A 27,289-nucleotide genomic window follows, 5' to 3' on the forward strand; every position below is an offset into this window, starting at 1 on the left:
TCGCACTGGAGGGCAGCGGGTTGCCGCGCGCTCTTCCAGATGTATGACTCGGAGGGGGTGGTCTTTTTTCAGCATTTAAAGCAGGAATTCCAATTGACTGAGACAGATAGGTTGAGATACATGCAGGTCAGGCATTGGGCGCTTCAACCGCAGGTGCGAGACACTGCAGATCGTCAGATGAAGCCGTACGAGCGGTGGTTAATAACTCGCACCTCTGATGCTAAGCTGATCACGGACCTCTATAAATTCCTGCAACCCCCCCCCCCCCATTTCATTTTTATAACCCGGGTAGGGAACGCTGGAATAAGGAGCTGGGAAGGACGCTCAGCCACAAGGAGTGGGATCAGATTGCATACCGTGCGATACACTCTGCATACCACACAGGACTCACAGAAACACTCACAAAGGTGACCACGTATTGGTATTATACCCCGGAGCGGCTACATGAAATGAATAGGAATATTGGGAAAGAATGTTGGAGGGAATGTGGACACACAGGGACTCTCACGCATGTGCTCTGGGACTGCCCCCTGTTGAAAGAGTACTGGAAGGAGATCATTGATGAGATAGATACTCACTTTGAGATAGAATTGCCACGCTTCCCGGCGTATGTTCTGTTGGGCCTCCCGAATGGGCTAATTTACCCGCTGAAGTCCCGCAGAGGCCGGCAAATAGCAATAGCACTGGGATCGGCGATTCAGAACATATTGATTCATTGGCGCACTACCACGGTCCCCTCCACCACGGGCTGGCTACACAGACTCTGGCATGTTCTAGGCATGGAAAAACTCTCGCTTATGGTGGCGGGGGACGTTGAGCAATTTGATGAATTGTGGCAACCCTTTCATGCGCTCTGGACCACGGAATTCAGAGAACTTACCTGTCCGAGGTACCTTAGACTCCTGAGACTTACACCTCCTATGGACCCGACCAACTAAGTAGACATGGGATGGGGGCTCATGGGGTGGGGGGGTGGGGTGGGGCAGCAGGATGCATCATTGCTTAGCGCTGGACGGGGGGAGGTTGGGAGGGAGTTGGGGGGAGTTGGGGTGTTTGGGGGGAGGGTTCTTTGCTTTTCTTCCTTTAACTTTCCAGCCTTCCTGACAGTGGCAAACATGTTTAGCTTTCTCTCAACGAAACCTCATTTGCAATAGCCACCGTCCATCATCATGCTTTAATTACTTTCACCTTGATATTTGATTTGTAATGTGTGTACCCCTCCCTCCCTTGTTCCCTTTCCTCCTATGTTTTTGCCTTAATAAAATGCTTTAAACCTAAAGAAAGCGAATCGCTTGACGCTTTAACAGGTTTATGTGAAGCTCAAACTCCAGTGGAGACCAGAGTCATTTAATCTTCACCTGTCCAGATTGCCACCACAGTCCAGAAGTGACACATCTGTCACTACAGTCCGCTATGGTTGGAGAGGGGTCTGCCATTGACCCACTTGTGGTTTGTTAGCCACCACTGCAGGTCTTTTGCAGTCCCTCTGAGATCTGGACAATGTTGCAGAGATTTCCCGGATGCTGAGCCCCCTGGGCCTTCAGGTTTCACTGCAGAACCGACATATGCCAGCGGGCACGTGTCACAAGCAGGATGCAGGAGGCCACGAGCCCAACAGCCACAGTGCCAGTGTGAGTCTCAACCAAAATCCAGAATAGATACTGAAACATCTGTCTCATAGCCTCAATAGCCTGGATTCACTGATCGGGAGAACATGCCCAAAACTGCACTGTATCCAAAACAGTTCCTATTAAAGGGAGCGTCCAAGTGAAACAGATGTGACTTTGGCATGTTGATAATTAAACCTGAGTACAGGAGGTTCACGGTAGTGTGAAGGTGGGTGGCATATGTTTGCGGTGAGCCCGCCTTCAACAACCAGTAGTCTAGGTAGGGGAAGACTGAAATCCCAGACCTCCACAGATGAGCTGCGACCACTGCCACTACCTTGGTGAACACCTGAGGGGCTCTGGTAAGGCTGAAAGGTTCGCACATCAAACTGAAACTGCTCTTGGCCCACCGTGAACAGCAGATGGCATCTGTGGGACGACAAAATGAGGATGTGGAAATAAGCGTCCTGCGAGTCCAACTCTACCATCCAGTCTCCCGGATCTAGGGCAGACAAAACTCAAGCGAGCATGAGCAGTTAAAATTTTTCCTTCAAGAAGAGGTTGAGAAGGCGCAGAGCTAGGATAGGATTAAGTCCTCTGTCCTTCTGTGGAACGAGGAAGTATCGCAAATACCAACTACGACCTACCTTTTGATGCAGGCACCCTCTCCATGGCTCTCTTCACCAAGAAAGCCTGCACTTCTCGCAAAGCAAAGAAGAGATGGTACTCTGTCAGCCAAACATAAGTGGGTGGCATGGGCGATTGGTGTTCACAAAGGGAAGGTAGTAGTCAATTTGGACCGTCTGTAGTACCCAATGGTCTGATGTTATTGACCGCCACTGTGGGAGGAGATGGCATATCTTGTTTGCCACTTGGTGCTCATGATGGGCAGACTAAAGACGCTTGGAGTTAGTGGCGGATAGTGGGAGGGGGGTGTGGACTGACATGACTGCTGGCAGCCTGTCCCTCGTGGTCTCTGTGAACCACGCCATCGGCCCCGAAAAGGCTGGAAAGTCGGTTGGCCGCAGTTGTTTGGAAGGGTATGGACTTGGTTGGAGATCCCTTCGGTATCCACGAAAGGTGGATTGAGGTTAACAAGGGGCCACAGACCAGTCCAAGGACCTGGCTGTAGCTCTGCAGTCTTTGAAGTTCTCTAGCACTGTATCTGCCTTGTCTCCAAAGAGCAAGAGCAATCAAATGGTATGCCAATGAGGGAAGCCCGGACATGCCCTGAAAAAACAGATGTTCTCAGCCAGGCATGGAATCTTAAGGCCACAGACTATTAAATCAATCTACCTAGCGAGTCGGTCATGTCAAGTCCACATCTGATGGGGAACTTTGCTGCATATCTCTTCCTTCTGCAAAAGTCTGAGAGAGTATGGTCAGGGCCTCCTCAGGGACTATAGGCAGCACTTATGCAACCAAATCCCCTAGTGTATGGGAATAACGGCCCAATAGGCATGCAGTGTTCACCGACCACAGTGCCAGGCTGGTGAAAGAACATTCTGCCTGAAGGTGTCCAGCCTCTTGGATTCCCTGCCCAGTGGGGTGGTAGGGATGATACTCCGAAACAGGTCCCAGGATGCTCGTTTCAGGTTCAGGGAGGACCAGGCATGGCAGTTTGGGCTGGACTGTCCCATGAGGAGCAGGGTCAAGACTGATTTGCATATGGCTGAGTCCAGACTGGGGTGGCATGGTGAGCAAAAGAACGATAGATTCAACACAGATTGCTTGACTGGGGGTGAGTGGTTAAAAAGTTTCAGCACTCCGTTCATCATCTTCTTGTGTTTGCCGTGGTAGGGAATGCGCCAGGGTGAACGTGGGATGAGGAGGCTTGAACCATCAAGCTTTCCAGGGAAAGAAGCTTGGATACCCAAGAGCAGGGCGATGGCGGCAGGCAATTGTCCTATTCACAGGAGCCCCTTTGCAGGGCTTGGGCCAGACACAATGTAGGACGTCCGTAAGGGCTTCATTCAATGGGAGAAGGGGTGACTCCCGGCAGAAGCACCTCTGACAAGACGTTAGTCTTGACTGCCACGGGGGGGGGTAGATTAAGGGGTAGGACCTCAACTGCACTGCCTACCACCATAACAAACAGTAGCCAAAGTAGGAGGGGAGACCAGGCCAGTGTCAGGTGAGGTAATCAATCCACTGGCCTCACCCAGTTATTCATACCAGTTGTCCTCATTAATTGGATCTTCTCCAAAGGAGCCATAAACCACTCCCAAATGTCTCCCTCACCAGGCATATCCATCAAATAAGGCACTGGCTCCACTCTGGAAAGGATGTATTCAGCCGGCGCTGGATGTGGCGCCAGACGAAGCCCACCCGGCTCTGTTTCCGAGTCAGAGACGATGATGGGGATGGCGGCACCTCAGGTGTTGGCACTGGAGCCGGCGCCAAGGAAGGCTTGTGGGTCTTCCCCGATGCCTTAGAGTACGACGAGGAACGTCAGGAGGCTACGAGAGGAACAGGATATCGAGCTTTTGGTGTTGACAGACATTGGGCGGCGAGAAGCTTGAGGGATCGCTTCCTCTGTGCCTTCAGGTGTATAGCAAGCCAGTTTTCAAAGTTGTTTCCTTGCTCCAGGCACCAGAAACACACCAAGTGAGGGTCTGTCACCGACATTTGCCGGTGACAGGCCCCACATGGTTTTAAACTACCCGGTTTCTCGGGTGGCATCCTCACACCTAGAAATGAAATCTCACAAAAAAAGTTCAACAAAAAGTTTTTAAAAAGCCAGTAAAAAAAATTGAGGGGTAACTCAATTCGGATCAGTACTATCTGGTATGGAAAGGAAAAAACTGATGTCAGCATGTCGAGGTGGCGTCTATATAGGTACAACCCCCGTCACTTCCGGTGCGGATGACGACGTGGAGTTGAACAACGTTACCTAACGGTATGCAGGAGGTCTGGTCAAAAATCTTTCTCATCCAGTCGGACGCCTGGATATGTTCAAAGGTAAGGAATCTGCAGCTAGAAGTCTCTATCTGGATTTTATTTACTAGCTCTCAGCTCCTGCACTTACTTAAAGGCAGAATGTTGTGCTTTTATCCCAGTGGTAAGCTAAGATGGGAATCCCGTCTGAAATACCTTTGTTCTCACACTCACAAAAACATGCAGATGTCTTGAATATGTAGGAAACTGAAGCAGTGTGAAGCAAACCAAAAAGAAACACCATCAGACATGTTCATGTCCGACAATGCAATCTCAAAGGATCTGTGGCACAGTAATAACAGACCATTGTAATGCCCATCTTGATGATACTCAATTCATAAAGAGTTAAAACTCTCCAATCCACAAACCTGTGATGTGAAAGATGCATAGAGATCACTTTACCGTAATGTACTGACTGAAAAATGAAATTTCCCATGTGCCTCCTAGTTGAGCAGCACCCAGCATATTCAACAGGGACTTTTGCTCTCTCGTATTCATGCTACGCAGCATAGCAACCATCTTTTTACAAGCTACTCCAGGCAGAGAACAAGAGTGCTAAATATATCAGGCAACATAAGACTCAGTATTGCAACTAGCTGATCATTCGTCCAGCATCTGCGCCGGCTATCACAAGCAGTTGGCACAGTCTAACAATTAAGCTATGTGCATATCACACTCAATACTGATGATCCACCAAAAACATTTAGAATTCACACCTCAGTCTGCGATAGAGTCCTTGTAACGGGCCGTTAGTATACCTCAAGTCGGACAGCACAGCAAGGCCACACTTTGGGCACAGCATGTGCTACAGAACTCTCTACAACATTTATATAACTAAGCTGACTCCCTCTCGGGACGCCCGTTACCACACAATGGAATATCAATGTTAGTTGACAGAAGATGGCATCATACTTGCTGTATTTCCAAGGCTCGCGTTTCGCAGCTCCCGCTCCCGTCGGTCGAGCTCTTCCGCTTTCCGGTTCAACTCTTCCTGCTGTCGCAGAAGATCAGCAGTAGCTGCTGCTGCTGTCTCCTAAGCGATAAGAAAACAGGGACAATGGAGGAAAAAATCAAAAGAAGCTTCTACAATTCAAGAGAGCCCAGTGATACAAGTAGAGGTCTGCTACATCAGATATGAATCACCCCATTTGCCCCAGCAATGCATACGTTAGAGAGTACCCTTATTAAACATCAGTTGCACATGCCTCATTCATGCCACAATGCCAGGTTTTTAGAAGATCAGTATATACAATTCAACAACGCATTGCCCATATTCTGCCCACAGATGGCTAACTCACCAAAAAGCAAATATGCAGCACAAAAGTGACCCCTATGCGAACTAGCCAGCAAATGGGACAATTGGATGGTGTGCACCCGATGCTGCATAATTGACCTCTATAAATCCCACTGATGACTAACTCACAGAAAGGGAGTATGCAGGATCTGACACCGACCACATTCACCCAATGATGGCTAGCTCCCAGAAGACCTGCTCCACTGATGTATGGTTCACACAAGACAAGTATATAGCATTGATGCAGTTCGCACAATCACTTTGCTGATTGCCAGCTCGCAGAAGCCAAGCACTAATGATGGATAGGTCACAGAAGGAAAGCAGGCAGCATTAGCTGCATGACCACTTTGATGTCACCCACAACTGTAAGCCAGACGGATATAGGTATACAAGACATGGTAGGACCACATCTATTTGGAGTATGCTTCTATCCCCTTGCCTCTCCAGACACTTAACAGCAGAACTGCACACCGTCTAACACAAGTGAAATTAAAATGGCGGGCTGATTCAGTGTTCAATAGCGAGATCATAAGCGCTTCACAACAATGCCGCCTCATGAGCTCAGAATGCAGGGCTTTACAAAAGCCTTTATCTCATTCTTTTGCTTCATATATAAATGACGTGGGAAATTAAGGGAGCTAGGAAGGCTCAGAGAAATTGCCTGGAACTCCCCTTTAGTGGAACACAACAGCATCAATTAAAGAGCACAGGTAGTGAAAACATCACTCTGCTGTAAGTATCTTGGGACATCGGACATGCAGAAGAACTTCAGATTACGAGCCCACTCAAGTGTTGGCCTCTACCCACCAGAACACCAATGAGTACTTAACATTCACCCAGCTTTCTCGTTTTATCCATATAAATGTACCACTCTCCGTGTCCTTTGTTGTCAACCAAGTTCCCACTTCATCCGCCCCACACATTTTTTTCATAGCAATTCCCATCCATCCCTACTTTCAGATCCATCCACTCTACAACCTCTTATCTTCTTGTTCCCTATGCTCAGTGTCAGTCATGACCATCTTGCACTTTCCTGATCACTCGGCCAGAACGCACTCCACCTCAACAGTTAACCGACCACAAGAGCAACGTAATTGCTGGACTTTCTGCAACCACATGCACACATATACCTGAGAACCATAAGACCCATAGTTCTTGGGTTCTGTAGGGCTGGTCTTCTTAGGTGGCAGTGCGGCTGGAGGTGCAGGCTGCGGCACGCCAGCTGCTGGGAATGGTGGATTCATCACTGGTTGTGCTGGTGGCACCCCTGTGGATGGATGGTACGGGGGAGGCATCTGCAAAGAGAAGCGACATGATGTGGTTGTGAAAGAGATACTCCAATTTCCTCTGTCCAGGCAGCAGATCACACACTTTGAAGTGGATAAGGGGCTACCTATGAAAAGTGAAAATTCGGTTGTCACACTACAGCATAGAAGCAGCCCCCAATTCTAAGACAGCCCTTAAAACTATCTAGGCCCTTACGAGAGTTCATCAAGCTTTGGTTCAACTATAAATGCTCAGACCCTCTAGGCTTTTCTCAATTTTGAGAAGGCCACAAAAAGGCACTATTTGGCAATTTCAATTGTTCTGTTCATTTTCTGAAATAGTATTAATATGTTTTGAGTCTTAAGTTTGTGAACAAACCCCTTTTTAGGTTTCGCCTAGCGGAAGCTGCGCTCTGCGCAGCTTTTCCGCGCAGGCGAAATCCTGTTGAGAACCGTAGGGTGCTTTGGTTCGGCCCTCGTCGTTGATTGGCTGGCTCCGTAAACGGAGCCTTGCCATTGGACGAGGGGCCTGTCCGTCAATGCCGGACCAGACACGGGGGCGTTCCCGACATTCTTTGGCTTTTGCCGACGTCACGGGACGCCGGGAACGCCCCCGTGTCTGGTCCGGCATTGCCGGCACCTCCCTTGCTCCCCCTCCCGCTTGTTTTCCCTGGGCTCTGCGCTGATCCGGTGCCGTTGTGCGTCTTCCCGTTTCCTGCGGTCGTCGTGTGTTCTGTGGCGGTGAGTCGTTCCTTCTCGTGGCAGGCGGGCCTCGGGTCTAGCGATGGTTCGGTTTGGGGCACGTTTGCCACTTGGCGCGTGGTCGCGCGATTGCATTGCCCTTTGTGTTGGTGCACAGGGTCAGGGGAGGCAGCGGCGCTGTGTAGAGGGAATTCCGCCGATTGAGGTCGTTGCCGATGGGAGCGAGGAGAGCGGGCCGGGACTGGGGTGTGGGATGCAAAGACGCTGCGGTTCCTTGCACAGTGGTCTCTCCGGTCAGGGTGCGCTGTTTGGAGGGCTGTTTTGGATCGTGGATTGTTGTGAGGGCATGCTGGGTGGAGTTGGGGAGGCCTGCCGGGCGTGTATAGTGTGCAGTCCTTTCCAGTCAGCAGGTATATGATTGGGACAACATGGGTGGAATGAGCATCATGACGCGGTCTCAGATGCCCGCCCTTTGTTTAATGAATTCCTTATACTGTCTTAGATGAGTTACTCCATGGATACTTAATGCATGCAAGTGTTTCTGAATTAAACAGATATGGGTAAATTAGAGATACGAGTCTTTATTCAAATCAGTTTTTGTGTATCTTTTCCTTCTTTATCCTGGTCATGGAGCCGCAGCTTCTTTACTCTAGTAACAGGGCCATTGCCCCGGGCCTGATTACAAATATATGTAAACCTACTACAGTAGTTGTAAAAGAAAATTTAAAGTAAATTAACAATTTTTAGGGAGAACTCAAAATATTCCCGGAGTACATGGTGTACATCCACGCAAGTGTAAATGCTTAGAAAGGATGCAGTTTTACGTTTTTGTCCTCTAGGAGTAACCGTTTTTCTTGCATCCCAACCAATTTTGTGTATTTTACACCCCTTTCCAACTCTAGGTTTACTTCTACTCTTGTGAGGGAGCGTCCCTTTCTCAAGTATGTGAATGCTAACAAAGCCGTACGGTTGGAACGCCCACTTCCTTCCCCGGAAAGCAGAATAACCCTTCCTGAAATCGTACTTTTTAGGTGTAACATTAGATGTGGTAAAACGGTGGATGAGTGCAAATTCTTGTTTTGTGAACTAAAAATGCTACTGTGCACATTGCACATCAAACCGTTGGAATAAATACACAGAGCCATGTGGTTTCTTTGTTCACAGCCTGACGTGCCTTGTATGTGAACGTTCCCCCGTGTGCTCGGCAGCAAAAACAATCTGTATCAGGTGTTCCAAAGCGCAGGCTGATTGTTTAAAGTCGAATTCGAATGCACTTGTTCTATGAGGTAACAAATGTATTGAAAAATAGGAACCCTCGTTTGTTCCTTATGAGTCTGCACATTTTTGCCGTCAGTTCTGAGTAGTTTTGTTTTTGAAAGGCCAGCAGCTGCTGCAGCAGTTGTTGTTCTGTTCTTGTGGTTGCTCCTCAGAGTTATGAAATGTTTCATTTCCCATCAGAGGAGAGTTTATATATTTTCAGCAGAGAAGCAGGCCAGCATGAAAGGGCACCGCCAGCAGATAAGGTAGTGCAAGCACTACCAATAGAAAGTGAGGTGACTGTGCACGCGGTGTCTGTGCACTGTCTGTTTTGGGAAATTCATCTGGTGTTTTTGTGAAGGTCATTGTGCGCTACATCCTGGCCCTCATCGAGGTTGGATACAAACGTCTACTTCAAATTTATTTCAAGCTCGTGCTTATTTTATTATGCTCGTATATTTTAGTTTACATAGACGTCTGTGGTGAATTGTTACTCGGCCACGTGCATTGTTTTTGAAGTTGGTTTATGCCATTGCGTGTAAATTCACAAAAGTCTCTTCATACTTTGTATACCAAGTGACTCAATTTTACCTATAACAGATTCATATTCATTAAAAAATTAATTAAAGTGCTTAGTGTCCATATTTCTTAACTGCCCTACTAAAGTGCGAAGTGATGATAAAGTGCTCACTGCATATTAAAGTACAGCTATTTCTAATTATCACCAGCTGCTGAAGCCTCATAACAGCAACATTTCATGCTGAAAAAATGTGTAAAGTCACATAAATCAAATATAATCGCCACGCCCTTTACACGGGACTTGATGCTTTCTTGCTGTATTCCCCGTTTGCACCGCATGTGCAGGACTATTTCTGCTGTCGGCCTTCGTGAGTCGAGTCGCCCCCAAATTCACTCGGCTGGTTCCGTCGGTTTGTTTTGCTTGCTGGACTGGTGTTCCTTTCTGAAGTGGCGTTGTTTATGTGCTGTGCCTGTGTCCGAGGAGGTGGCGTGACCAGGAATGGGTTGGACAGAGAAGTGCTGTCACACGAGAGTGATTAGGCCTTCTTTTTTGGAGGGAAGTGATCTGTGAAAACCTTAGAGTTCGTTTTCTTGAGGGATGAGTGGTCGAGGGCTGGGCGGGCTGCTGCATTCCTCGGCTTTGTCAACTCTGGAACAGGCAAACAATTCTCGTGCAGCTTGAGGAGGTGGAGCCGCACTTGTCACTCTGGGTAGTAGTGGGGCGCATACTGTTGAGTTTGTCCTGGATGTGGCGAACAGCCTGCAGATGTCTCTGACCCCGGAGCGGACTGCGGAGGAGCGGAGGCTCCGGGTCCCCGAGGTGCCACCTTGTGGGCAGAGCGTGGCAGGGTGGGTATGGGGAGAGCTCCTGCACGTGTGGTGTGCATACAGGGTTGTTTTGAGTGCACTTTCTCTTTTGGCAGCTGGCCACAACTGAGTGGGCTCTCGTGTTTTTTGACCTGTCTCAATCAAACATGCAGCCTTCATCGTTCGTGCCCATTATTTATCATGCATATTAAATCACTGTACTTAGAGTTAAGAAAAATATGTGATCTCAGACAAGTATGAGTTATGATAGACAGTTCAGATGCTGGCGCAGCTCTTTACATTTATTAACCCTTGTACAATCGAAGCCCTAATGGAGAGGCATTTTTTGTGAGCGGAATTTAAGCGTTGTGGGCCTCCACTTTTTAGGCAAGTTGGTGCATATATCTTTGGAAACTATTATTCGATGACACAACACAGCTATCTGTGCTTATACAAAGTGTTCTTTGGCGACTAAACAAAGTGCTTGCTCTGCGCATTCAGTATCCTGCAGGCACAATTGTTTGTGGGCACAGCTCCATGCGGCTGTATCCCCGTGAAGACACAGTTTACTGCCATATAACTCTATACAGGCTCGAGTTCTTGCCAATAGATTTCCACGTGAACACTTGAACACAAACTCCACGTGTAATCAAACCTATAGTTTGGCAAACATACATGCACAATAAACTCTCTTCAGACACACCTCCCTGCTAGACGGGCATTTGCGGTGCGGTGGGTCTCGCGGTTGTGAGGGTTTGAGCTGTTGGCATTGAGGGTGGCGGTGCCTTTATTAGCTAGCCTTCGCCAGTCACTCTCCTTGTCCCTCAGTGTGCCCCTGTTGCCTGCTTGTGCCATGTGGGTGTGTGTGGAGGGCTCTGTGTGGCTGTGTGTGTGGGGAGGTTTGTGTGGCTGTGTGTGTGGGGAGCTTTGTGTGGCTGTGTGTGTGGGGAGCTTTGTGTGGCTGTGTGTGTGGGGAGCTTTGTGCGGCTGTGTGTGTGGGGAGCTTTGTGCGGCTGTGTGTGTGGGGAGCTTTGTGTGGCTGTGTGTGTGGGGGGGGCTCTGTGTGTGTCATTTGCGAGAGATAAAGCTAGTGGCATTGTAAATGACAATGCCATGTATTTATGTTAAAAAATACATAAATAAAAATAATGTCAAGAGCAATGCCAATAGCTCTAACTTTAACAAAGGCGAAACCATTGCATTGTAAATGCTTGTTTAGACATGTTAAGCAAAAAACAAATGGAAAGTTTATTATTTGAGCTTTTGCAGCTCCTGTGCCTAGTGCATGAAGGGCAAGGAGCTGAGGTTGGACGGACCTGCTGAGGGAGTGTGTATTGCTGATCATTTACACACAAGGTGACGCCCTCCTCCAACCACGCCCCTAAACGATAACCACTTCCTTGTTTGAACAGTCAAGGTGCTTGCCGATTGGACCACACAAGGTCAAGTTGCCTAGATTATTAGGCACTGCTCTGTTCCCTACGCCGATGGGCCTACAAAGACACCTTGCCTCAATTTATAACATACCGATATAGCTTAAAAAAAAAATTTAAAAAAAATAAATAAATAAATAAATAAATGATAGCCCAGTGCCCTCCGATTTAAAACCCAGTGACAGGAAAAAAAAACTCAGATTACTTTTATGGCTGGTTTATTCGCCCTGTACAAACAAAGTCAAATGAAAGACTCATGACTGAGGTTGGTGGCAGACATTGAAACTGTTCACAGTGCATGTACATAGGAAAGAACTAAAGAGAGAAAGAAGGTCAATGAAAAAGGAGTAAACATCAATCTCTAAAGCATATGTATATCATTTGATATTGTAAGTACAAAGGCAGAAAAGTCGGATATTGGCTTCCACAACTGTCCCAGTTTTCAGGATCTGTTCACCACCGAAAGTATACACTTCCTGGTGGGAAAAGGAGCCAGATGTTTACCCATGAGAATGCCAACTCTCCTTGGCTTTTCTTATTTCAATAATGATGCCTCTCCGTGATCGCTGCATCAGTTAATTTCGGACACTCATTGTAGAATTGCCAATACACATTAAAAAAGTCAAGTAGAAAATCGGTTTTCCATCAAACGTATGCTTTTCAAGCTGCGCCCTAAATCTTCGCTCTGGCTTCAGCCTTTTAAATAGGCATTTCTTGTACAGGTTGACGATCAGCTCGCTCTCCTATGGTCATCGCAAGGGAATCTGGATGCATTCTCAGGTGACAAGGTTCATGCAGTATGTTCAACCCACTCTGTTAACAGATTATATTTTGGTAACCAAAGTGCTGTGGAGGTCTCAAAACAGGTATGAAACTTACAGAAATGGGTGGGTACTTCCTCAAAGTATCATACAGAATACAGCTGGATATTTAAGGGCCTAGTCCTACGTCAGTCATTTATTGTCTTATTGTCATTGCCAGATATCAGAACATCTCTGGAATCAGGAAATTGCTCCAATAATGGGTGAGAGGCGAGGAGCGATGCCATGTTTCTTCCCACTCTTCCGGATTGAAGAGTCCATGTAGCTTTGAGAGTCTTTAGTCCGAACCTGGTGAAGACGGACGAAGCTGCCAAAAATCATGCTGCTTGTGCTACGCCTTTCGCTTTACAGCAGGAGGATATGTGATTGTGCATTAACAAACCACTACAGCTCCTTCTGGCTTTCCTACCAATAGTGTGGAGGCCACAGAATGACTGGAGAGTGCTATGCACTCAATAGTTAGCTTGTGCCAACACCAGCCGCTTTTGGTGACACAAAGCAGGCTTATGCAGGTTAATGGATGCCCTTGGGCGGCATCACCACAACCAAAAGAGAGCTATGGTGAAGGCGAGTGCCGGAGGCTTCTATTGTTTCGGATCGCCAGAACAAGATATTCAAGGTCTTCAGCAGGTGAATAACAGGGAGCATAAGCGCTCACCGCTAGGATTAATTTCTCGCTTGTCACCTGAGCCAGGCTAGTGAGGAGTGGAGCATCCACCCTACCACCAAATTCCTGGGCAGATTTGGTGTTTGGGGCACAACGTATCCCATAGTATAGGATTTCTTCTCCTTGACCCTGAAATTGCTTTGACGCCATCACTTCTATGAGCGCATCTTCTACCGTTAACTGCTCAAGAGAAAACTGCAGTGATAGAACATGTTAAAAAACACAGTACAATACAAAACCCCTGCAAAACAAAAGTCATGTTCCAACCAAACCGTTCTCTGGATCGTCCAAAAAAAATTATTTATCTACCCTTCAGCGTGGACATCTCTCTCTAGAGGACATGAAAGTGATTAACAAAAGCCTCAGCGCGTAGCGCTAAATACAAAGATAACATCAAAACAAAAAGAAAACTGCTTTATGTATTTGCCTTAACTGAATCCGAGGAGTTCGGGCTTGCCACAAAGGATAAAATGGAAAATAATTAACATAAGTATTTTCCCAACTACTAAAACAGACGTCCCATTCATAATTCATTAAAAACATTGTCTACTTGAACACAAAAGAGGCACTCACGGCAGAAATATCCTCCTCAGGCAATTTTAAGTACATGCACCAGGTTTGCATTTTATTTCAAGACACAAACCTCATCTTTATGGGTTTTTGCAAGCCCCCATAAGGTTGGAGGCTCTTTTCCTGAAGGTGCACCAGTCTGCAGAGGAGGTATTATCCGACCTAGATTCATTCAACCATTGCCGTGTGCAGGACACAAGGAGCGCCCTTATAGAAGCAAGCCTCGAAAAATCTACTCGCCCACTTGCTACGGCGAGTCATTTGGGCCTATTGGTCTGTTCGGGTGAGGGAACTTTAGCTGGAAAGGAACAGATGTTCTATTCATTCAGAAAGTTAATGAGCATTAAAGATGCCTCTAAATCTTGTTTTTATCTTGACACATTTGATGACCGTTTAAAGAGAGAAGTCAAAAGTTAGCTTGTGTCTTTTTACAAATTGCTGCTTATCTTATCCTGGAGATTGGTGTTTACTTTTCTTTCTCTGACTGCAGTTAGAGGATTTTGTCATGTGAACGGTCTGAAATTCACTGGGAAGCAAAAGGCTGTAGGATGTCAGTTTTTTTCTAACAAACATTTAAATGTATTTTTCTAGTTGGATACCAGAGCGTTTTACAGAGAATACAAAACAACATATACAAGGAATAAACATATATATATATATATATATATATATATACATACATACATATACATACACAAACACACAATAGCTGGTGTAGTAGATGGACGATATACTTCGGGGATAGCGATGGAATAATTTTCAAATGAACAGTACAAATATAAAAAAATATATCAGGAACTAAGAAAGCAATTTTTTTGTAAATCCGAAGAGTGATGGAAACAAAATTGTAAATAGGAGCAAAACAATTCATAACGCTTTCTTTGGTGATGTGCAAATGATAAATATTTGCAGAAACTCAATTTCGAAACATTGTGCGCTATATAGTTTTATCAATAAAACTGCACGTCGGTGGCAAATTCTGTGGCCATTTTATTGGAAAATGTGCGGACTGCAAATTACTTTGTGCTCCAACTTCATGCTTTAGTTATATATTTATTCAAAGTGAAAGTTTTCAAACATGAACTGAGAAACTTTCCTGCCCCCGTCCTTATGAAAATGGGGTTAGTGAACTAAGAGGCAAGTCAGGGGTCATGCGCATCATATATGTGGCTAGATTTGTATTAAATATGCACATGTGCGGCAGACATGCTTAACTTACATATTTGAAGGTGTTCTCATATGTGATAACGAAGAAAAAGGTGACTCTGTGAAATAAAATGTTCGCCCAGGATCACACAATTTGAGACCAGTTTATGGGTCAAGAGCATTACACTTAGGTCAAGTAGATTCTTTAAGTCAGTAGATATGCAGGTCTGACAACATGTTTATAAGTGTTCGAGGCCTGAGAAGTATTCCTCTTGTAAATTTTGACCATTCATCGAAACGCTAATCTAAACGTAATAAACACTTTAACTTCAATCTTCATGACTAAGGCAAATCCAAGGTAGCTCCTTCAAAAGGGACTCTCCATCAAGGGCTAATGTTGGGCTCCTGTGAAGGATGCTAGAATGGCATGTTCAAACCAGCATTTGTATTTACACCACTTTGATCCCGAACAACACATTACTATTTTGGTTTGATATTTGTAGAGTTCTTAAGCAATAAGGAATACCAATACTTTTTACAAAGATTATTATTTTAAGGAGCACTTCATTTTATTCATGAATAACTCACTCGTCTACGCAAATTCTCTTAGCAGAGTTTTGTTATTACAGTATTACATAGAGAGGGGTCTCTTGTCATGCTGCTATCCTCAGTGAGTAACAAAGGACTCCTGGCTAGGAGCAGTCAGGATTTGGCAACGGCAGCTTGGAGAGTTAGGACTCTAGTGAGAAAGCCTCCAGTTGGGCAGAGAAACAGTCTTCTATGACAATAGATTCCCTATAATGAACACAGGATGGAATGACAAATGCAAAATGAAGAAAATTTATATTTTCTTTGCTATATATACGCACATTATTGATGAATAGGCAATGTGAGATTAACTTAAGGGCAGTGGGAGTTAAAATTAGGAAAATGTAAGGTAAGGGTTAGACAGGTAGTTTTATAAGTCCAGACCATGCTATTGCCACTGTATTAGTGAGTCTTCGGAATAAAGCTGGAACCAGTGATGGGAATAGGTGTGATGCAGTGTATCATCTTCACAGTTGGGTCATTGCTGTATTCAAAGTAAAGCTCATCGAAAAGTTTGTCGGCATGCAGTCTTCCTTTTTGGTGCATTTGTCTGTTTTTTCATTTTTTGTTCTCATATAGATTCAGTTGAAATCGAGGCATAAGTAGCATAAATGTCAGCCATAATGCATAAGAGGGAAGAAACTAACCCACCAGTGCAGAATAAGAACAATCGAGGTAAGGTAGAGGAGTGCAATGAATAGATAGAAATGAAGATTGTGCCTACCTCAAACCAACCCGACTAACTCTCAAAGTTTAACGCGCATTGCAAAATGGATGAAGAGGCAGTCAGTGGGCAGGCGACAGAGAAAAGGAGTGATAGGGCAAATGTGTGCAAAAGCCAGAGGGAAGGAGAGAAAAAAGGAAAGATAAGACACAAGAATTGTTACAGCAATAGGTAAATGACAGAGCCAACATGGGAAGCGACCGGTCATCAATAGAAAGGAGAAAGAAAGACTTGTGACCAGTAAAGTATAAAAGGGTGGCTACAGTGGAGTATAAAGGGGGAAGGAAGAAGAGTTCTCTGTGGTGTAGTAGCCAGATAAAGTGAGGGTTAAGGGTCTAAACGAATTCTAAAGGGAAACGTTTTGAAGGGGAAGAAAAGGGACATGGGTGCAGTGCTGGAGAACAATGAGTGAGCAACAGTGGTGGGGGAAAAAGTCACTGGGCTCCAACATACATTTTCTGGAGGGGTTACTCATCGGGGTAGCCACTGCATTGGTTAAATCATTTCAGACTTTGAGGGATGAAAGAATGTGGGTGTTATCCACCTACTACAACGCATGTCTATCACTTGATCCATAGTGCAAGTACAGAACCAGCACAGAACCAGCAGGGGAATATTCAAAGCTCCAGGGAGAAGTGGTCTTGGAACCCCTGCAATTGAACATAAATTCCTTCAGAAAGTTTGTTCAGGGTTATTGGATAGAGATTGCTGATGCACTCTTGTTTTTTAACATTAATCCTCTCAGAAACCGATCTTGTGCAGAAAAGTCCTCCTTCCTGAACACCTTTGGGCTTGCATGGTTCTGTGCTCCCAGATGGACCGAACAGCCCTGGCCCGGGATAAGTATGAAGAGTGTATTCAGGACAGGTAGAGAGGCTGAGAGGGAGAGCATTATCGGCTTGTCAAAGATGATACCACTACCTTTTTTGGTTGGGGATTTTCCAAAGGCGGCCATAGACTGATGGGCTAGATGTACAAAGCAAATACCAGAAAAGTAGGAATGGGTAGTGGTCGAAGAACCAACAACTCTGCAGCTCACTGAGTGGTGCTGGAGGATATGAATGGGTTCCTGGTCATTGGCATGCGCTGTATTTTCATCCTAAAGCTTTTTGGAGCAAAGTAGATTGCTGCATTGCTGGGTCTGCTCAGAATCAGTGAGCCACCAGTACCCGCAATAAAAAGGAACGTCAACGCCAGCGAGGTGAATATTGCTAAGTGAAAGAAGACAGGTGGGGTTTCAGGACCTTGAAGGTTCAAAATAGAGCAGACAAGAAAGGGCAAATGAGTGACTCTGGAATCTAATCTAGGGCAATATGGAGACACCCCAGCAAATGTAGGGTGAGAGAACACGGGGTCAAGGGCTGACCATAAAGAAGGAATTAGTCTCACCGGTTCAGGATAGTCATGAAGATGCCACTGTGCAAATGTCGATTTACAAAAGGGGGGTGGTGATGAACAGAGTGTCTGAATTGAGCAGACCACTCTTACCCAGTCCAAAGATCAGGGCTTGATCCATCACCGTTATTTATCTCACTGCCCCATCCCAGCTCAGAACCTGGCTATATGCAAATCAGTCTGTCCCTGGCCCAGTGCATCATGGGAACAGGGCAGACTAAACTACCAAGCTAATTCTTTACCAGAAAGGAGACAAGCTACCGGGGACCGGTTTCTGGCATTTCAGCCTCTTCGGCCCGGCTTGCTTGAATCCTGATGGAGCAGTGAGAAAGGGACTCATGTCTGAGTATACCCTGCCACACCTATAGTGGCCAAAATCGATTTACAAAAGGGGGTGGTGATGAACAGAGTGTCTGAATTGAGCAGACCACTCTTACCCAGTCCAAAGATCAGGGCTTGATCCATCACCGTTATTTATCTCACTGCCCCATCCCAGCTCAGAACCTGGCTATATGCAAATCAGTCTGTCCCTGGCCCAGTGCATCATGGGAACAGGGCAGACTAAACTACCAAGCCAATTCTTTACCAGAAAGGAGACAAGCTACCGGGTGAGAGCTTTCTGCTTAATTCAGAGACTCTGTCCCTCACCACCCCTTGTTGTAAATATTTTTGTCCACCTTAAGCGTGGAAGGGTATTCTCAGATGTGAGACCCTTGCTCATTGCACCATCAGGATTCAAGCAAACCGGACCGAAGACGGCTGTAATGCCAGAAACCGGTCCCCGGGAGCTTGTTTCCTTCCCAGTGTAAGAATTGGCTTTTGTAGTTTGGTTTGCCCTGTTCCCATCATGCACTGGGACAGGACCAGACTAATTTGCATACAGCCAGGTTCTGAAACTGGGAGGGTGCAGTGAGCTAAAAAACGGTGTTGGATCTAGCCCTGATCTCTTGACTGGGTGAGAGCTTTCTGCTTAATTCAGAGACTCTGTCCCTCACCACCCCTTGTTGTAAATATTTTTGTCCACCCTAAGCGTAGAAGGGTATTCTCAGATGTGAGACCCTTGCTCATTGCACCATCAGGATTCAAGCAAACCGGGCCGAAGACGGCTGTAATGCCAGAAACCGGTCCCCGGGAGCTTGTTTCCTTTCCAGTGTAAGAATTGGCTTTTATAGTTTGGTTTGCCCTGTTCCCATCATGCACTGGGACAGGAACAGACTAATTTGCATACAGCCAGGTTCTGAAACTGGGATGGTGCAGTGAGCTAAAAAACGGTGTTGGATCTAGCCCTGATCTCTTGACTGGGTGAGAGCTTTCTGCTTAATTCAGAGACTCTGTCCCTCACCACCCCTTGTTGTAAATATTTTTGTCCACCCTAAGCGTGGAAGGGTATTCTCAGATGTGAGACCCTTGCTCATTGCACCATCAGGATTCAAGCAAACCGGACCGAAGACGGCTGTAATGCCAGAAACCGGTCCCCGGGAGCTTGTTTCCTTCCCAGTCTAAGAATTGGCTTTTGTAGTTTGGTTTGCCCTGTTCCCATCATGCACTGGGACAGGAACAGACTAATTTGCATACAGCCAGGTTCTGAAACTGGGAGGGTGCAGTGAGCTAAAAAACGGTGTTGGATCTAGCCCTGATCTCTTGACTGGGTGAGAGCTTTCTGCTTAATTTAGAGACTCTGTCCCTCACCACCCCTTGTTGTAAATATTTTTGTCCACCCTAAGCGTGGAAGGGTATTCTCAGATGTGAGACCCTTGCTCATTGCACCATCAGGATTCAAGCAAACCGGGCCGAAGACGGCTGTAATGCCAGAAACCGGTCCCCGGGAGCTTGTTTCCTTCCCAGTGTAAGAATTGGCTTCTGTAGTTTGGTTTGCCCTGTTCCCATCATGCACTGGGACAGGAACAGACTAATTTGCATACAGCCAGGTTCTGAAACTGGGATGGTGCAGTGAGCTAAAAAACGGTGTTGGATCTAGCCCTGATCTCTTGACTGGGTGAGAGCTTTCTGCTTAATTCAGAGACTCTGTCCCTCACCACCCCTTGTTGTAAATACTGTGCAAATGTGGCAGGGGATATCAACAGTTTGGAACTCATTCTTTTAGGTGCAGGACAGAGTAAGACGGGCAGCATTAGAGTTGTCTAATAAAACAGGTTATGAAGAGTAGACGGCACAGTATCAGTGGTCACAAATTGTAGGTTTGGATGATCCATTGTGCATCACAGAAGCAGGAAGACTGGACTAAAGCAGGCCTAATGTTGGCCCTGGACTGAGCTTAACCACATGGCTGCTAGGCGTTTTCCCGTCCTGTGCTGCACATTATTGTTTTACATTGTTTTATGACGAGCTGGCCTTGTCATCAGCGCACGGCAGGTAAGCGCCATGACGAGCCCAGCTCGTCATTAGCTTCGAAGGGGTTAATGCAGTGGCATTGTTGCAATAAGATCTCAATAATGAGAGCAAAGATTAATCTGCCATTGGATGCGGATGGTCGGTAAAAAGGCACGAGCTGGCTCAATTATGGAGACCAGGATGAATACTTTAATATAGAAGCTTATTTAAGGCTGGCCAGAATAGAATATATGAAAGGTACAGGAAGGGTGACAGAAATCTAGGTTAGGGTGTTTATGTTACATACCAAAATCTGGTTGAACAAGGTGCTGTCCTGAAAAAGAGGTTAACAGGGGAAGTTCTGTATTTGCAGGTGCACAAGGATTGTCATCTCAGTCTTAATGGATCACCATTAGGGCTCTGGGGGAAATTTGTTACATAGCTCTGCTATCCCTGTAGCTTTAAAAGACACAAGATATGTGAGCCATTAGTGCAGATTCAGGACAGGTTACTCACCTCGTCGTCTCTCTCTTCTGGTAAGGAAATTATTATTGGTGGCTGCTTAGCCAATCATGAACGCCATTGGCACTGAGGGTGAAATGGTACTAGTTCATCATCCACTGGCATCAAAAACTATGTGGAGGACTGTGTGAGGACTATGAAAAGACAAATCAAGTTTAAGGGAGGGGGACACAGCAACAGCCTTATGACTGCTTCATGTGGTCAAACTGCTTAATAAGGCGCTGATTTTGTTCCTTGCGGCAACTGGATTCTGTTAAATAAGTTAAACCCATATTTCAGCGTCAGAACACCTTAGGGTAGCCTCTGTGCTCTATAAATCCAATTAACATAACATAACATTTAAGCACAATAAGCTTAAAATGTGAATGATAGGTGCCCACTCTGAAAATTCCTAGAACTAACAAACGCAAGATGATTGCAGCAAAGTTAACAGCAGCTTTGTTACACATACACGAAAATTAAGAGGGACTGTTTGATTTTGTTGGCTGTGTTGTTTTTTGGTGGGTCAGGCATGATAGCGTGGAGGTTGCAGAGGCCTGCATTTCGCCTCGACAGCCCACAATTACCATTACAATATAATGAACTGGCAGCAGGAGACTTGAATTAACAAAGGTGTTTCTTACCCCTCTGTCGTCGAAAGGGTTGTAAACATCCAGGGTCGCATACTGGTTGCTGGGCTTGTGCTCCGTCACGGCTGGATCCTAAGAAAGTCAAAAGGAATCCATGTCAATACATACAGAAAGCACAGTGTGCACATAAACCTTCCTCGGGAGTGAATACTGTTTCCCTAAGAAAAGAAAGACAATACACCCAACCCAATAAAGTGCAGCTACACAAGACACCTATTCTATACTTCAATGTCCTCTATGTAGGACTGGTTTAAAATAGAATTATTTTAATAAACTGCAGTTTGTCAGAGAATTACGAAGCCTCTGAAGGTGGTGGCCATTTAACAGGTCAGCAGCCTTACCTAGGTAGGCTTTTGTCCTCTCAAGATAGCTCCCCACTCAGATATCGGATGACTTTCCTTATTTGGAGAATAGGAATACCTTTTTAGGTTTCTCCTGCACAGGGCTTGCACCGTGCTTGTGAAATCTATTATTTTTAATATAAACATAAAATGGGATTACATCCCGCTACCTGGCTTTTCATTGGTTCCTGTGAGTGCCACTTACTTTTCCTACATTTATATTGGCTGTAGCTTATTTCCTGCACTTACTGATGCTTGTTCCTCGTCTGCTTTGGTGAACTATTTTTTTCATAAAGTTTTGCCTCTTTTTGCTTTTTCGTCACATTGCATGCATGAAGCACATTTATATAGCAACTTATCACCCGGAAGATTAAGTGATTTGCCCAGAATCATAAGATGTTGAGCCGTAGAGACTTGAACTGGGATCCCCAGCTCTTAAGTCAGCAGCTCTGCCCGCTGCACCACATCCTCTCCACTCCCTTGTTACTTGTCAGGAAGATCCTTCCTTCTTTGGAAAATGATTGATAAAAACAGCTTTTTATTCATCACACAGGTAAAACCAATGCATTACCAATGCTCGTTACTTTGAAGCGTAACTTGAGGATATTCAGGATTCACAAGGTCTGACAGAACACCATTCCTGTTGAAAACGAATACGGAGATCTATGCCCACAGGATACTGGTAATCTTTTTAGGGGAAGAGCATACATTTTTCTTTCCATCTCACTGGGTTTTGAAATGCATAGCTGCCAAGTTGGCCGTACAATTCACAACATCTTCAGCCCACCCCATCCCCTTAGCCGAATGCATAGCTGCCAAGTTGGCCGTACAATGCACAACCTCTTCCCTTAGCCAAAAGGTCTGTCTGCATGCCAAAAAAGCCCTGGAACCCTTCATAAATGCAAAAAGAGAAACTTCATGCCACAGAAGAAAGAAGCCAGAGTAGGCTGAATGAGACATATGACCGTAGACCACTGAGCCACAATGGCCAAGAGCCGACAAGCTGGTTTTCACGCCTGAAGCGATATCCATGCAGCAGTAAATTCAAAGCATGTAGTATCACAGTTGGCCAGCGGACAGTCTCTCTTTCAGGAAGCCTCCCTCGAGTGTGCAGACGCTTGATGAATAAATTATGGAGCAGGACTGAGAAGGGAGTACAGGGATCAATTTGGTAATTAGCAGGCTGCACTTCAGATACAAACTGCATGAGGCTGACTCAGGCAATGCAGGAAGAAAGGACTTGGTGGAGGCAGGAGGGACGGGAAGCAATTCCTTGCAGGTTTGCTTCGCAGACTGGGCAAATCGACAGGATGCGAAGGGCTTGGGAGGGAATATTTTGCTAAAAACGCGGCGCCATCAAACGGTTATGTCCAGCGTTTGCAGGAGAAAGCATTAGCGAGAAGGCACCATATTCAGGGTACAACCCCCGGTATGAAGTGCAGCAGAAACCCATCACTAGAAGGGGCTACAGAGATCTCTGGGTAAGCGCTTCGGGCTGCCCAACACCAGTACTACAGAGACATTAAGCCAACACCCTTACTCCAGGATAAGAAAGGATTGATGGTCTATCCAAACATTAAAATCTGCCATTTTGTAGGGGCAACCCTTGCCATTCCTGAACGATGATACATTTAGATATTTTTCCACCGCCTCTCCGATGTCACCCACCTCTAGCTCTGTTGACAACTAAATAAAACCAGACTCAGACAGGCAAGAGCCGGAGCATGGTGCACAGGGGTTCTGGATGCAAATAATCTCTTAAAAGAGGAGCGAGGGAAAAGTCCTGTAACTCGGTGCCCCTAAGTCTAGCCACATTACAATCAGGGCCACTGGAATTATGAGATTGTGCTGCTGCAGCGGTTTTCGCATAATTGTATATTTGCCGCATAACCCATCATTTGCCACATAATCTTCAGATTTTAACAAAAAAATGTATTTCTAGCTCCAATTGTTCAAAAAGTTAGCATAACACAGTGACACATGTTTTCGAACAGTGAAAGAACCCTTGCAAAGGTTGACTGGTCACCTTTCTATAGCCTGTTGCTATATTTGGGTGTTAAACTGGTACTAATGAGGTTCAACTAATGCCCAGACAGAGTTAACAAGTTTCAAAATGACAGAATCATGAAATAATACTATCACAAGATGCACCGCACAATGCCACATAATGTGCAGTTTCTTTCCGCATGATTTGCCCCTCTCCCGCTGCATGATTCCAGTGGCCCTGATCATGATGCATGAGGCGAATCACACCTTCAGCTGACGCAGCGCCAGCACTGCAGTGCCTCCTATTGCATCACCCCTGGCAAAGACCCAGTGAGCCTGCAAGAAAAGAAACACCGTGCACATCTCCGGATACTTATGCAGACGTCATCAAAGTGCATTTAAATACATTCAGCCATGGGGGAGGTGGGGCAGCACTTATCCCTTCCAGCCTAACTCTGTAGCTATCCGGTGGTCATTTCAGTGTGCACGGTAGCCATCTCCGCCTTTCTCCAGGCCTTTCACTAAAACCAAAAAAACACAGCCTCAGTGAAGTGTTCTCTTGAACATGCCCAGCTGATGAGCCTATCAAACCTAGAAATGGGGACTGGGATGTTGGTGGCATGGGCACTACTTTGTACTGGCCCCAATAGTTCATATTTAAGGGTTAAACTGGCAGGATAGCATTAACAAATGTGCAGGTTGACCCACTTTATTAAGCCTGTCTGGCTCCCTCTGATGTCCAGGCAGAGTTGCTTAAACATATGTTGCTCTCTTTCTTCCTATAAAGACCAGTCTCATCAAATTCACTACAAAGAAGTCAATGCGACTTTCTAGGCGCAAGACACACACACTTAAATCACTTCTTGTTCGATTAAATCGGTCTCAGAAAGTTGAATGGATCAGTTAATACTATTATTTATTGAATTGCTACAATGTTCACACACCTGCCCAGGTATAATTTTAGTAGCAAAAAAACAAAAACACAATTAAAATGATTGGTTTGTACTAAATTTCCTTTCTGCTTTTTAAATCTTTAGCTAACCATAAACTCAATATAAATAAATGGCCAGTTCGAGAAGTTATGGGATCAATATGTGCACATTCTTGCAGCTATATGTGTGCTCAATCCTGTATGTTGAAGTACAAACCGCTACCACAGTACAACAGGATGACTGGTAATATAGTGAAAAGCGTCCCAAATACAAGCGCCCAGGTACAGACTGTGAACAGTTTTTCCTCTTGCGCCAAGTCTATTTTTTGTGACTCGGAAAGCAAAATGGTCTAATTCCCACGTCAGATAGGCTTAACGACTTGAAAGGTCATCATGGAGTTCATTTTGGATTAAATGATTTAGATTACAAGAACCCTTTAGGTCCAATGTCGAAACAATATCCCCTACAATATTAACATAAATGTCCAGCGAAAATGCATCCTTTTTGGGCCATACTCATTATTGGGCTCAATGGCGGCATCCAGGGTGGCTGGTGCAGTTTCCAAGGGCTTGGAGTATTTTGTCATTTCCGGTCATCCCTTCAGTTGTTCCGCGCATCGGCCACACTGTTCCAGCAGGGTAGAGCTGCACGTGTGAAATGGCTCCAGCCGCTACAGTTTAAGATGGCTCCCATGGGCAGAAGCGTAGCATCCACTCCAGGGGATGCTAGGGCGAGCTACATTTGTAGACACTGTTCTTTAACACACTGTAAGATACAGTAGGTAAAATACTATTTCCTCAGTGGCTCTGTGCCTACAATAACTTAACTATATAGGTTTTGAGCTTGGAACATGACTCTGGAGGAAGGGAAGAGGCATACCATAAGTACCATGACATTTACATTTACATTTGACATACTGTACCGAGCACTAAGCCTACGACCAACTGCCTTGGTCAGTATTCAATAAAAAAGTAACATTTTAAAAAAGAAAGTGGGAGTTTTAGTTCGATTGAGTTTCAGTGTGTCTGATTTTAGGGACAGTATTTGTTCATTTCCACTCTAGTACACATGCTTCAATGACAGGTCAGGGCATTTAATTTGTCGCCGATCTCCGTAAATACCCAACAGGCGCCAACTCTAGTTTCAGCAGAGCTGGAAGATGCCAGATTTTCACACATCAAATATGTTAATCTAAGTTGAAATTCTTCACATCATCAGTGGATATTCCCAAAATTTTTGGTGGAGCTGCCCCTTCAGCACATACGCCGCATGGAGCTGCCATCAATCCTAGTTTAATGACAAGCACCAGTATGGAGAAGGCTTTCTCTGGGCGAAGCACTGCTGAGCAAGGTAGAGGGTTGGACAAATATTTACCTTGCCAAAGTGATGGTCCACAAGTGGAAAACCTTTCCAGCAGCCACTGATAGCTATTCTGTGATAGTTAGCCCATGTGCTACATGGACCACTGGAGGACACCATCCTTTCCATCGCTTGACAGATCTTATTCAACTTCTCCGCAATAATACTCTTTATTTACTTACAGTGCCACACGCAGACCTAAAATGGTTGGGTTGCAACCCTGCCCCGGTGCTCCAAAGGCTGTCTAGAGAGGCAGTCCTTTCCCGTCTTATTTTGGTGTGGTCACTGGATGTCGATAAGACACATCTACAATATCTCCTCTAGAAAGTAATTTAAAGTAGTATTTGACACACACATACGAATCGTTGGAATCCAAATTTTTGCAAAAATATAGAAGGCCAGTAAAAAAAAAAAAAAAAAAAGATTCCTTTTGGAAAAGGGGGGGGGGGATATCCCAGTGTCAAGGTTTTCCTCAATGTATAGTTCATATATTTTTGTTCTTGACCCAAACAATATGTTGGGAGACAAGAATTCCACATCCTTATACATTATGGTTAGGACGCCCAGTTTTCTGTTTTGAAGATTTTTAAATATACATAAGGACAGAATGCACCAGCTCCCAGTGTATATATATATTTTTTTTATTGAAAAATACAGAAATGTTGACTTTATTTGAATGTCTTTCCATGCTCTCAGCCATGACTACCCAGACAATAGTTGGGGATTTTATGCACACGGACGAAAACCTGACGTTTCTGTTACCCCTACTTTGTTTCAGGTTGGTTCCATTCTAACCCTACTTGCAACATAGGGCGTGCAGCAATGGTTCTCCTGAATGAGACTCTAAACAATTGTAATATTTGAGTTTCTGTTGTATGGAGAATGAGTAATGTACATTTGCCAAGATTATATAGAAAGGGTCTGGTCCAGTTAGGATGCACCATTTAAGCCAGCACCCAACACACCCCTCCACACTAATGAGAGTGACAGATGCAAGCCATCCCCCCTCCTCCCCCGCACACCTCCACAAATTTGATCTTTCCTCCTTACAAACACATTCTCTGACCATCTGGATGCTTATGATAAAAACAAACGGTACAAGGTAATTCTCTATCACCAATCCCAGAATGCATCTCCGAAATGTCACAAAAATAGTTTTAGGACTTTTGGTTTTTGTAGACCCTCCTAGCCCCCTTCCTTTGTAGGATACCAAAGAGATTTAAACAAAGAATAAGGCTTAAGGAGCTGAATTTGTACACAGGTGACAATCCTAAAATGCTACATTTTCAGGTACTTTTGATGTTTTTGTATACTGCTACTTAGAATTGTAGACTATACTAATTCCAACCTTTTATCTACAATAAAAAATTATTAAATACAATACGATCAAAAAAGATTTTTAAAAAGTCAAAAATATGAATACCATAATAAAATCTGGAAGACTATAGATAAAGAGA

At 45.2% G+C, this 27,289-nt stretch overlaps 1 protein-coding gene across 2 annotated transcripts in view; it reads right to left on the minus strand.

Annotated features, from left to right (window-relative positions):
• SCAMP3 (secretory carrier membrane protein 3) overlaps nt 1–27,289 on the minus strand; it is an 84,133-nt gene that overhangs the window by 34,387 nt on the left and 22,457 nt on the right. For both annotated transcript variants that reach the window (XM_086947394.1, XM_086947395.1), the window contains exons 2-4: nt 21,209–21,286; nt 6,969–7,133; nt 5,457–5,577 (exon numbers count right to left, since the gene is read on the minus strand). In XM_086947394.1, coding sequence (XP_086803520.1) covers nt 5,457–5,577; nt 6,969–7,133; nt 21,209–21,286 — 364 coding nt within the window. The remainder of the gene's footprint in view (nt 1–5,456; nt 5,578–6,968; nt 7,134–21,208; nt 21,287–27,289) is intronic.

Source organism: Lissotriton vulgaris, chromosome 12 (assembly GCF_964263255.1).
Source record: "Lissotriton vulgaris chromosome 12, aLisVul1.2, whole genome shotgun sequence".
NCBI lineage: Eukaryota > Metazoa > Chordata > Amphibia > Caudata > Salamandridae > Lissotriton > Lissotriton vulgaris.